The 12,077-nt window shown below is 38.8% G+C and overlaps 2 protein-coding genes across 16 annotated transcripts in view; one reads left to right on the forward strand and one right to left on the reverse strand.

Annotated features, from left to right (window-relative positions):
• Positions 1 to 3,387, forward strand: part of LOC122164592 (vacuolar protein 8-like) — a 27,314-nt gene extending 23,927 nt beyond the window's left edge. For all 5 annotated transcript variants that reach the window (XM_042826729.1, XM_042826724.1, XM_042826734.1 and 2 more), the window contains one exon: positions 865 to 3,387. In XM_042826729.1, the coding sequence (XP_042682663.1) occupies positions 865 to 986 (122 nt within the window). In that variant the 3' untranslated portion in view covers positions 987 to 3,387. The remainder of the gene's footprint in view (positions 1 to 864) is intronic.
• Positions 3,256 to 12,077, reverse strand: part of MAP7 (microtubule associated protein 7) — a 104,840-nt gene continuing 96,018 nt past the window's right edge. For 10 of the 11 annotated variants that reach the window (XM_042826681.1, XM_042826687.1, XM_042826636.1 and 7 more), the window contains 3 exons: positions 10,502 to 10,640; positions 5,727 to 5,953; positions 3,256 to 4,958 (listed from right to left, as the gene is read on the reverse strand). In XM_042826681.1, the coding sequence (XP_042682615.1) occupies positions 4,939 to 4,958; positions 5,727 to 5,953; positions 10,502 to 10,640 (386 nt within the window). In that variant the 3' untranslated portion in view covers positions 3,256 to 4,938. Of the gene's footprint in view, positions 5,066 to 5,726; positions 5,954 to 10,501; positions 10,641 to 12,077 lie in introns of all 11 variants that reach the window. The other variant, XM_042826652.1, reaches the window with a different exon arrangement.

Consider the following 12,077-nt stretch of genomic DNA (forward strand, 5'->3'; position numbering starts at 1 on the left):
CCTCTGGGGCACTGCCTGCTCCCATCAGCAGCAAAGGCAAATCTTTGTCACAGGCTGTCACCTACACCCCTGAACTGACAGCTCTGCTCGCCTAAGCAAGCAGAAGAAGCCCAAGGACAGCTGCTACCTTAACTATTTTATCTGTTTTAAAACAATAAAGAATATCTTAGAATAAATGCAGATACACTTTATTTATTTTGAACTTTTAGATGAGCGGGAAACAGGATGTGGGCTATAGATGTTTTTTTCCAATATGAGGATCCATGGTACTCATCCTAAAAGCTTTTCAAATTTAAAATCTTAATTTATTTTGATTAAGCAAGCACAAGCAGATCACATGGATGGCAAAAGCTGGAAAGCTGCGTATTTTCCATACTAAAATTCTGCTCCTTAATATATTTCTATCTTTGGTTCTGTTGCTTTCAAATCATTTTTTAAGTACAAGTTGAGTACAGATGAGAAATGCAATATGATAATAAATTATAATGATAATAAATATACAGTGTGTATCTCTACAAATACAGAGCCAGAGCTCTGATACATCTTTGTGTATATCTGCTGTACAGAATCAGTACAGAAGAGTGAATTTGCCAACTGAAACAGCTTTCGCCATTCTGGATCTGAAGTTTAGCAGCAAACATTCTTGAATGGCTGTAGGGATGAAAACTGAGTTAGTGTCCATCTGCTTGGTGTGGCAGAAAGATATTGTTCCCCTTTCTGTATACTTATTTTATACTATAGTAAGAAAGTTACATTGTCTATCCTAAAATAGAAGTATTCTAAGCACATGCATTAAAATGCAGGGGAAAACATCTGAAGAGGGCAGTTGCTGCAGCTTGCCTAACACTCGTTTTTTGTCTTCAGATCCAGAATTCTCATTAGCATTCAGGAAAAACCAAATGGCCAAACTCCTCGAGCAAGTCCGTCAACAGACAGAAGAAACTCAAGAGCTCCTTAGGGCAGCTATTTGCCATGCAGATAGTTAAAATTTAAACCAGATAGCTTAAAAAACTTACCAGATCCAAGAGCCTGATCTTTTAGAGATGACTGTCTTCATTGGTTCCTGTAGCTTAACTGCTCCTGTTTCTTGCAATTTCCTGGTATGAACATGGTGCACAGCACCTTTATAAAGCAGAGATGTTCCAATAACAAGAATGGGACCAGATCAAAAAGCAAACACAATATAACAGCTCCCATGAAAGACTTGTGAAATGTGTATATGAAGACAGAAATCTGTTTTCTGCAAATGGCACATTATTACACATACTATACACATAGGTCCTTGCAAAAGGGAAAGTGAACAAATTCGACAAAATTACACATTAATGTTATACTCTGTTAATTCATTTTGAAAGAAGTTAGAGGACCAATACATGTAGTAGTATGCTTAGCTCTAAATTCATCTGTCTTGAATTCGTGATGTGTATACAGGTTCAGACTGCTCATGCCTCCCCTATTCTCCAGGGGGCAGTGAATCTGTCTCATGGATCTTCTTGCCAATCAAAACAGTATTTTTCAGAAGAAAAAAACAAACAAACAAAAAAAAACAAAACAAAACAAAAAACATACCAAAGTCCAGAGTCTTGAACTTGTGGAGCACTGCTTTTTGGTTTTTTTTTAAATATATTTTTTAATGTTTTAATTTCTAGGAGAAAGCTAACCTATTAATAGTTGTCTACTACTACTAATAATTCAGTAGTAATCTATTTCCTTCTTCAAAACATACAATACACTTCTTTTTTCAAATTCAGGAAGCCGGTTGAAGCTTCTTGTTAGACTGGCTGGAATACTGTAGTTTTACAACAATAGAATTGGCAAATCTCTGCTCCCAGATTGCACAGTTTCTTTTAAAAGAAACTGTCTTTTAAAAAAAAAAAAAAAAAAAAAAGTACAGCTTTAGAGTTGCTACTGGCTACAAACATGGAATACAAATTGAGTGAGATGTTGGAAAACATCTGCCAACTAAGATCTCACTATAACATTTTACTTTGGCCCAAATCTTTACGCTGAGCTTAGGAGCATGGGGAGACATTTTATTTGGGTAAAGTTTCATTTCAGCAATTGCAAATTCTCTCCAATTATAAGGTCTAAAAACATACAAACAAACCCAGCCCCAAACAGGTACAAGTTTCTCTACAGCACAGCAAAAAGACTAGTTAAAGAACAGATAGCTGTTAGATAAAGCAGTATGGAATTTTCAATACTCATGTGTAGCAGACAGGAAATTTCTTTAGAAACATCACATGAAAGACCCATGCACCTAATGATGCATGTTGGTGCAGTTGGGTTCTTAGAACAGAGGACCAAAAGGAGCTGACTGATGCAGATAGGGATGAAAGCAGGAGATCTCCAACTTTAGGCCACCTCCTTGGATGATTTTAGATCATTTTCTAAACAGAAAACCAGTGCAACTTTTTATGACCACTGTGGTATAAGTGAAGACTTTGGAGTGTCTTCTCTCTGTTTTTCTTAGCTATTTAATTGCAAACTTTACTTCAATATCTTTGCAAGAAGCATAGTTGTTGTGAAAGGTCACTCACTACTCCATACCTTCAGAAAAACTCTAATTTCTACAACTACTGATTCTACCTCTCAGAACTGTTGATTCCAAACATACAAATAACGAAACAGATGCAACAGCAGGCAAAAAAGCTGGCATTCATTTTATACTGCACTTATTACTGATAACAATATTCAAATCTTCCAGCATTTAAAGAAGGGGGTTAAACCCAAGATTTAATTTTTTTTTATTTTTATTTTTTTTCATATTTTTGGGCTTTCACACCTACATCTATACCCATTCTGTGGACTTCAGTTTGCAGCTGGGTCCTTGAAAGAGAACATTTGTTTTCCCCTTTTATTTGAAGCAAACCTGGAATGAATATAATTATACATTGTTTTATTTGCGGTCCAGTGCAAAAACCACATAAAAAATGAAGCAAGCTCTTCATCTTTGTGCTTTAAACAGCAAAGTGAGTGTTCTGATGTCTCATAAAAATAGTCGAGATCAATACAGCTTATGCCTGAGCCTAAATGAATCCTTGGACCAAAAAAAAAATGAAGGTAAATCTTACTGGCAACATCTTTGTTGTGTTCATAGCTGTAAGTAATCCTGTACTGATTTTTCAATAAAGAGATCAGAGGAAAACTAAAAACTAAAGAGGTTTTACGCATACCAGGAACATGAAGAAGAGTTTTCCACCACAGACTGACTCCCGCTTCAAGTATGCAAGAAAATCAAAGTAGAAATAGAAATATTTCAAACAAGTTTTATTTGGTACTCACATGCTATAAAGGTTTAAAGGAAAACTACATATTTTGGACACTTTAAAATATTGTGGCTATGTACATGGAAAATTAAAGAAAGTGAGTATGGAATCCAATTAATTTTACTGTGTCACGAACTATTATTGAAAGCATTCTGACTGAATAGACTGAATAGCTTCCACGCATTCTGGCAGATAAGTCTCTTTTTCTTTGCTTTTCCATTGCTTTTATCCCATCTCCTGTGTAGGATGAACGCTTGGCAGCAGCAGAAAGTCATTTCTTCAAGAACTCTTCCGCTTTTGTCTCAGAAGATTTCTTCTGCAAGCACAGACTTTCTGTACAGCTTCCTATAACCTAGCTCAGTGCTCACTAAAGGCAGGTGCAGGAATCTGAGTGGCCATTCTCTGTCAGCACGAACCGAAACCCCGTAAACCCCATTTCCACTGCTATGGATCTACTCAGGGACTTCAACAAACAACGCATGAAGCCCCGGTTGCTGTTTCCAACTCAAATACCCCGTGAGTTCTGCCTGCAACAGCACGGTTTATCACAGCATAGAAAGGCGCACAATGTTACTGCTCTGCTCAACAACAACTGAAAGTGAGGGATGGCATAATGATGGTAGAAATCAGCATGAAACTAAAGAGAAAGCAACCTGCATTGCTCCTCTTATCACTCAAACTGTAGTGCATTATAAAAATCACACGCTACATACAAAGCACAAACAATGACCATTTTCCATTTGCTCTGAAACGAGCAAAACCAAAAAATTCCCCAAACCTGCTTTATCATCAAAAAAATCAACTATTTCAGGTTTCACACAGTCTTCAATCGTCTGATAAGGCAAAGGAAAAGTCTTCCATCATTGGGAACAGCAGCAATTTACAGGACTCAGAACAAGGTTACTCCCTGTGCACATCTTTTATAGTACTGTGAACGTGAATGTAACAAAAAATAATCAAGTTTGCGGTACCATTTTATTACATTTTTCTAATTTATTCAATTAAACAATTTATTTCTGTACTGAACAAAATTCATAAATACATCATCTAGGAGAACAATAGGTTTTCCTCTTGTCCATGAAAAAATAATGCTTTCAAATTTTCACATTTTAAAACCTGCCTCGTTTTGTGTTTTTAGAGAAAATGTGAGAAGATCATAGTGACATCTCAATTTACAGAACGTCCCTGTAGGAATTACATTTACAAGAACCTGATACAGAAGCCGATGCTCTGCCCCCATAATTAGAGTTCTCTGCAATAATATTTAAACCAACAGGTTTAAATAAAACACCTCATTAACTCTACTCGTAGAGCAATGAGGTATTTAATTTTCAAGTATCAGAACCACAAAGTGTAAAAGATTCTTTGCCAATTTTACAATTATGCCTTTTAAACCAACACCCACCTGAAAAAAGAAGAAAAAAAAAAAAGAGAAAGCCCCACTACCCGAATCAGCCCATTGCTTTCAGATTCCAGTGTCTTGTGTTCTCAGGAATGCAGAAATATCCATTTACTAACAGAAAAAGCTCATTGGAAAAAGCCATATTAAGTAATGCATGTGAAGCATGATTTTTCTAGTGATGAAAACTATTAGAAAGGCGATCCAAGTCTATGTCCATCATTTCTTCTGCTGGTTTTACTAAAGTCCTTCCAAAAAGAAAAAAGATGTTCAAGAAATCTTTAAAAAACCTGGAGAGAAAAATAAAACACTCCTTCACTGCATGGAAGAAACTCCCACTGACTGCAGAGACGTTTTTGTCACCTTTGGTTCTTCAGAAGAAATAATCAGATCACTTCTACAACAGAAGGCATCGGAAATGACAGGTCAGCAGAGTAGGAATGCTTAATTCAGAAAGCACTTAAGCAAATATTTTATTGAAAGATGATTTTTTCTTATATTTTAGGCAAGAGAAGGTAAATTAGGGTTGCCCAATTTAATTTCTTATGCTAATAACTGTTTACCCAACATCTTTTAAAAGCTACAATGCAATTCAGAAAAAATCTGCTGTGCTGCAAACCACCACTCAGTATTCATGGCAGCAAGAACTTGATGAGGGAAGTCATTCAGAATTTGACATAAAAGGCAGCTACCAGCTCCCTTTCAGTGCATGCATTTCAGATGTTACATTTGCAAAGCTGGAACATGATTGCAGATCATAAACTAAGAACAACAGCTGTCACTGTTATCATTTCCACTTGAAAGCACAGGGCAAATGTTTTCAAGCAACTCCTAAAGGCAAATAGCACAGTGTAACTGAGAACACCTCTCAAATAAAAGATGAGGACTCATCATAATTCACACAGCATCTGCATGCTTGGTATACATAGCTTTACAAACAGAAGATTTCCTCCTCTCCACAAAGAATTTTGGGTTTAAAATGCTTGAATTATTCAACCTGTGTCAAGGAGAAGCTCTAGATCCACATCACCAACTGTAGTGAACTAAGGCAAACTTACCTGCTGTTTGATGTGTTTGAACACTGTCTACCTGAGGCAAAAGAGTCCCCTTATCTTCAAAAGCTAAAATTGGATTCAGAGGAATTCCGGGACTGTCGCTTCCATCGTTGTTCAGGGCATCCAGGCGGGATGGTTTAGAACCAATAGGCAGATTTATGATCTCTTCGAAGTTATCGTTCTGCACAGACATTCCATTTTCCTCTGTATTTTTCTCTGGGTTGAGATTGCTGAGAGAGAAACATAAGCATCTCATCATACACTTAATTCAGAACACAAGAATAGTCCTGCTTAAAGCAATATTACAAATTGAAACTTGCATTAATCCACAGCATTCTTTTAGCCAGTGAAATGAAAATTTCATGACTACCACGGCAGATGAGCTGTTGTTACAGCAAGTAGTGGGATTTGTGGCCTTTCTTGGCTTTCATAAGCACTGCCATATTTGAGTGCTGAGGTACCCTTCCTCATACTGCAAATCAGTCTAACTGCTCTCAGACGAGGGCACTGTCATTTTTGTTACTCTGGATCACCACCTGCCTCCAGTTTTTGAGCAGCCTCTTCTACTTGCCACTCACCCAGAGAAAAAAACTCCTGTATCAATTCAGCTCTCCTTTTCATCCCTCTCCGCTGGGCCTTATTTTCCAGGCACAGCTTGACTCTTTCGTGCAATGACCAGCCCAGACCAAAAGCAGCACCTCTTGGCATCCCTCACATCTCCTCAACTCACAGGGAATGCTCTCCAGGTGCACCTACACTTCTGAGAAAACACATCACCTTGTGTCAGCCCTGACATCTCTCCCGACTCCTTTATTAGCTGCTGTCTTTTAAATCCTGCTGTCTTCTCATGCAGCGCGTGCTGTCTTACCACAGGGGAGGAACTAAGGTGCTACTGTGGTGAACAGGATGACAGTAATGGCATCCAAAGTTCTCTGAGAAAGAGGGATTGCCCAACTATCACTTCAAAGTCATGTAATCTTTCACAGGTGCTTCCTGAAAGTCCTTCACTGCCAGATCCTGGCAGTCTGGGGCACGTGTTCCCATATCACAGTTCTTCAGGTTGTTAGGAAATGCTTCAGCACAAATGCTCAAATGCATTTTCCTAGATTTGAACAAGGCTATCAATGTCCTCAGGCCATTTCTGAGCAGGTGGCTTGGTTTCACAGGCTTGTTTTCTCCTGAGAGTACAAGTACTAGTCTGAAAATAAAACAACAAAAAAACAAACAAGAACAACCCAACAAATTCTGCCTGCAATTGGCAGAAGCTTTCTTTACACTGACCAGCCTGCTAGGGTGGCCAGGTCTTTACAATTACAGAATTGTTTCACAGTACATCCCAAACAATGGAAAATAAATATTGCACTTAAAAAGATGGTAGGTAACATGTCATCTGAAGCCCAAATTTCCTGTAAGAACAGCATGCTGGTTTTCATATCAAATCTTTTCCAGCTTTTCAAACTATCACCAGTTCCCTTCCAGAAAGGCAAGGCAATCCCTTTTTCTTTCTTTTTTCTTTTTTTTTCCTTTCTCTCTTTTTTTTTTTTTTTTTTTTTTTTTTTTTTTTTTCCAGCCTGTGAGCATGCTAAGCAAACTTCAAAATGGAAAGTCACTGCACATGGCTTTGAAAGCAGACCCAGAGACCCTGCTTTCTGCCTGCGAGAGACCCCATGTCACATCACCCAGCCTTTTCTGCTGGAGATCCACTCAGTAACAATCTGTGAAATGCTTTAATACTAATAAAAACTGCTCCATCACATGTAGTTATTAGGCTATTATTTGCTATAAGGTGTCACGTTACTTATCTCATCCCCATCTTCTGCCAATAACCTTATCAGAGGTAGGATAACACAGTATTAAAAAATCTGATGGAGGGGGCGGGAAAGAGGGGGGAAGATGGGGTTTGCTCCTGCATTGAAATTAGGCAGTACATTTACCTGTGGAAGTATTGGCACAACGAAGAGAAGCCTTTTGTTTCTGCAAAGTTACATTTATTTTTCTGATTGACCCGCTAACTTGGTAAATAGTTCTCCATAATTATTGGTCACTGCTTTGTCAGTGTTACACATCAAGTCATACTGGGATTCAGAATTCAAAGTTCTCTTTCAAGATGTGCATCTGTACAGTCACAAAGGGGGGGACAGAGTGTGGGGGTGGAAGCCAGGGAAAAATCACTAGATATTTTCTGTTTTTTATGCTATAAGATATAGATGGCACTCCACTGAATCATTAAGGAGATGTTTAGTAGAAATAAAGGGAAAAACTGAACGGTGGAATTCATTTCCACTGGACATCTTAGGGGCCATAATCTCAAAAGCAGATTAGACAAATTCCTAGGAGATTGGTATGCCCTCCAGCTTCTGGTAATTAGCAGCTTTGGGACTACTTGAGCCTAGGGTTGCACTTGCACCACAACACATAGTAACCCTTCACTCACTAAAGGGCCTCCTGGTACTTAGCTTTTTTTTTTTTTCCTCCCCTCTTTACACTCTTTCCCTAAATGACCACCTTCATACCTCATTGAGGCAAAGAACACAAAAAAGGAATCAATTTTTGAACTACTTCACCTGTGTTTACCGTCTTATGTTCCACTTACAGTGATGTCTCAGTGCCCAGCACTGTATATATACCCTTTTCAGGCATACAACACTGCTGGGAATTTTGGCAAAAAATTAGGAAGTGGAGAACAAACAAAAAACTCCAAGTGAAAGATGAGTTCTGTAGCTGTTTACAACCCCAAACTCTATCATTCTGCTTCTTTCAGGATTTTACTGTTCAGTACAGCATGAGAAAATTAGGATCTGGAATAAGTTTTGTTGGAATCTTTCATAATATATGAAAAGTTTGAAAATATTTTACCTTACATACTATTTTCAAACTGTGTTTCAAAGTCACTTTTTCCATTTGCTGGGAAAAAAGCCCACAAAGTCACCACAATCAATGTAGAAGCGTAAGTCATTAATAATGTAGTATCTCCATGAGTAATTCTAGATGCTTTACTATCTAATAGGAAAATTTCCATGACAAGCTTCATTTAGAAGTATATTTAGTGTTGCCTTTTCCACTGCACTACACTTGGATGAAAAGAATTCAGTGATTGTAGCTTGGAACCTCCCACATGGCACACCACTGTAGGAAGTGCAATGAGACTGATGGCTGCTATAGGCCTTAATGGGACTCAGTCCTTTGTTCCTTCCTCTTGCCCATACACACATATTCTAGAAATCCCCCAAGCAAAGGGGGACCTCAATTTCCGGTTGGAAATCTGAGCTTTCTCACCCTCAAAACATCCAAATAAAAGCCAAATCTTTTGTGGGGCTGGAGTGAGATGCTCACAGAGAACACCGTCTATATTTATTACTATTGCGTATGCTACAATACCAGGTATATATACCTAGGTGCTAGATATGGCACACAAGATGCAGTAGCAATGGTGTTGGCACCTGTGGCTTTCACCATGTGATAAAATCTGTGCTGCCGTGTCTTCCTTCCAACAGTCTGCCGAGCTGCTTGGGCTAACACCACGATTTTATGAAGTAATTTAGCTCTTGCCTTCCCATTCAGGGTGGATGCTCCTCTACAGCAGACAGTCCCTCTGCACTCTATCCTGGCACATCACTTTCTCCTTCCTCAGCCTCATACACACATTGAATTTTTGTTCATGCTCTTCAGTCTTACCTATTCACTTTTCACTTTGGCTATTCAGATCCTCCTTCGATACCAAATACAATGCTACATGACAGCATTCATTAGTGTGGCACATTTTATATTACAGACATCAAGGTGCATCTAAGGTTGTGAGTGATTAACAATTAATCGTTGCCTGAGATAATTATGAGACAGCTCTATGCAGCTCATCTAATGCAGTTCAGTGCTCAGAGTCACTGACAGAACTTATCTCAGCAGGAGCATCTTTGTCAGCATGACAGCAGGCTAAGATCCCGCAGGCATATGGAGGGACAGAGAGGGCAAATTCCTCCTTCAATTAGTGCCAATCACATCCTGAAGCCTACTGCCCATTACAGACTGTGAGATGGCTTTCCACATTCAAGTTTTTCCATGCATATTCTGGCACTACCTGCATAAAACATGAAAGGGCTACGGGATTATTCGGCTTTCTGCTTTTCTTACTAAAATTGAAGTAACTGACAGCTCATGCTTATGTAACAGATTTCACTTGGTTCAGCACAGAGCTTTCAAGCATTTCTATAATTTCTCAAAATCCGAGTGACTCGCCACACAATACAAAGAGCTCCTAATGTTAAATATCTGCCTCCTCAAACTTTCCTTTCAAAATACAGAGTCAAAATGAGTAGTTCTATATCTTTTGTTTAACAATCATAACTTGCTGATTCTTCAAGCAATTCACAAACCGAAGCATCCAGGCTGTAAGCACAGTGTTCACTATTCCAGTCAAGAACTAACTAACCCTGCAAATCCAGACTGTTTTTTATGAAGCTAAATTCATGGAAAGAAGCAAAGAGAATTGCCCTATCAATTAAGTTTCAATTTATGTAATAATTGCTGGCAATACCTTCTTTCAAACACTGCAAAGAATGAAGTATGTTTTCACAAAATTCTTCAGTTGGTAAAAATGTTAAGTGAAAGATGTTAAAATTCTTTTCTGAACACAGGAAAAGATAAAAATAAACAGGAAAAGTGGCAGATTAAACAGCTGTGTCTCTTACTTAGCTAATGAATACATGGATCTGAGAAAATGATTTATTACTTTAGTAACTCTTATCCTGTGAACACCCTCTAATACTCAACAATCCTCTTACCTGTCCATAGTTACGGGGGGTTGATGTGAAACAATCATGTGTGTGCAGGATACGGGTTTCCCGCTGTTTGGAGATTGTGTTGCATGCTGAAGCTGAGGTCCTCCTGAAGGTTCCATGGGAGATGTAGGACTGGTTATGACTAGAGGGAGAAAGCACAATTTCACACAACTAAGCAACACCATCTTCCTTCAAAGTAGGATAAAACATTTTCTACAAAAGATAGCACAGCTAAGGTAAGCTACACTTCAAAAATTTAGTTAATCCCTCTGCTTTCTTTGTCAAGCTTTGGACATATCAGTTTCACAGAATTCAAAGTTAAAATTTTGTTGGTAGTAATAATCAATCAGTTTACAATCACGTAAACAATATCAGCACTTCACCTGGTGGTCAAAATAGGATGATATCTTACAGGACATTACACTTGTTTTTTTTTTTTCAAAATGCCATAAAGAATGGAATAGGAGAACACTGGGACATCAACATTACCTCTTGTTTCCTGAGTTGATCACTAGCTGTAAACCAAAAAGAAACAAGGGGAAAATCTCCACGGGAAGGAGATTTCAACAGGTACTAAATCACAACCATAAAATGCTACAAAGAGCAACCTAAAATTGGATGACACACAATGACCATATGATGTCACTGGCCTGCCTTAGGATGTTCTTCTAAAGTATAACTACAGTCTTCTGCTTTCTACCTACAGCCATACTAATTCATATATAGCTCTGCAAAAGGAAGCAGCTGGACTCTAGCACCTGTTACAATAATAAGAACAATTTAGTATTCATAGGCTTCAATGCACTTATCTAGGCCACCTAAAGCACCTCATCTGAGAGCCCTCCATTCACAGCTCCTGTTCTGCTATGAGCTAAGTGCTTGGACTGAAGTCTTCGATGCTGAGTGCCTTAATCTGGTTTTATATAAAAGATATTAGCCATACAGGTATTAGCTTACAGATCACTGCTGCTACAGATGGACCAAGTGGGAGTTACGTCAGTTTTAACATTTAAAAAGAAGGCTGGTTCTTTTGCTTTGGAAAGGCAGAGTTATTTCCTCTTTTGAGGCAGAGCTCAAACAAATGACACAAAGGTGATGGATTTTGTTTCACTGTGTGATTTGGCCACTCCTATACAGGTTTCTTCACTTTTTGCCAAACAGTAAGATTTAAAATGAAAAGAAAAGAAAATAGCAACAGAATTTCAGCCTGGAGAAAAGAAGGCTGTGGGGTGACCTCATTGCAGCTTTTCAATACCTAAAGGGAGCCTACAGAGGGGAGGGGAATCAACTCTTTGAAAGGGTTGATAACTGTAGGACGAGGGGAAATGGTTTTAAATTGAGGGAGGGGAGATTTAGGTCGGACATCAGGGGGAAATTCTTTACCCAGAGAGTGGTGAGGTGCTGGAACAGGCTGCCCAGAGAGGTTGTGGATGCCCCGTCCTTGGAAGTGTTCAAGGCCAGGTTGGATGGGGCCCGGGGCAGCCTGGTTTAGCATTAAATGTGGAGGTTGGTGGCCCTGCATGTGGCAGGGGGGTTGGAGATTCATGATCCTTGAGGTCCCTTCCAACCCTGGCCATTG

The sequence above is a fragment of the Centrocercus urophasianus genome, unplaced genomic scaffold (assembly GCF_019232065.1).
Source record: "Centrocercus urophasianus isolate 14NV4802_14NV808 unplaced genomic scaffold, USGS_Curo_1.0 seq_10, whole genome shotgun sequence".
Classification (NCBI taxonomy): domain Eukaryota; kingdom Metazoa; phylum Chordata; class Aves; order Galliformes; family Phasianidae; genus Centrocercus; species Centrocercus urophasianus.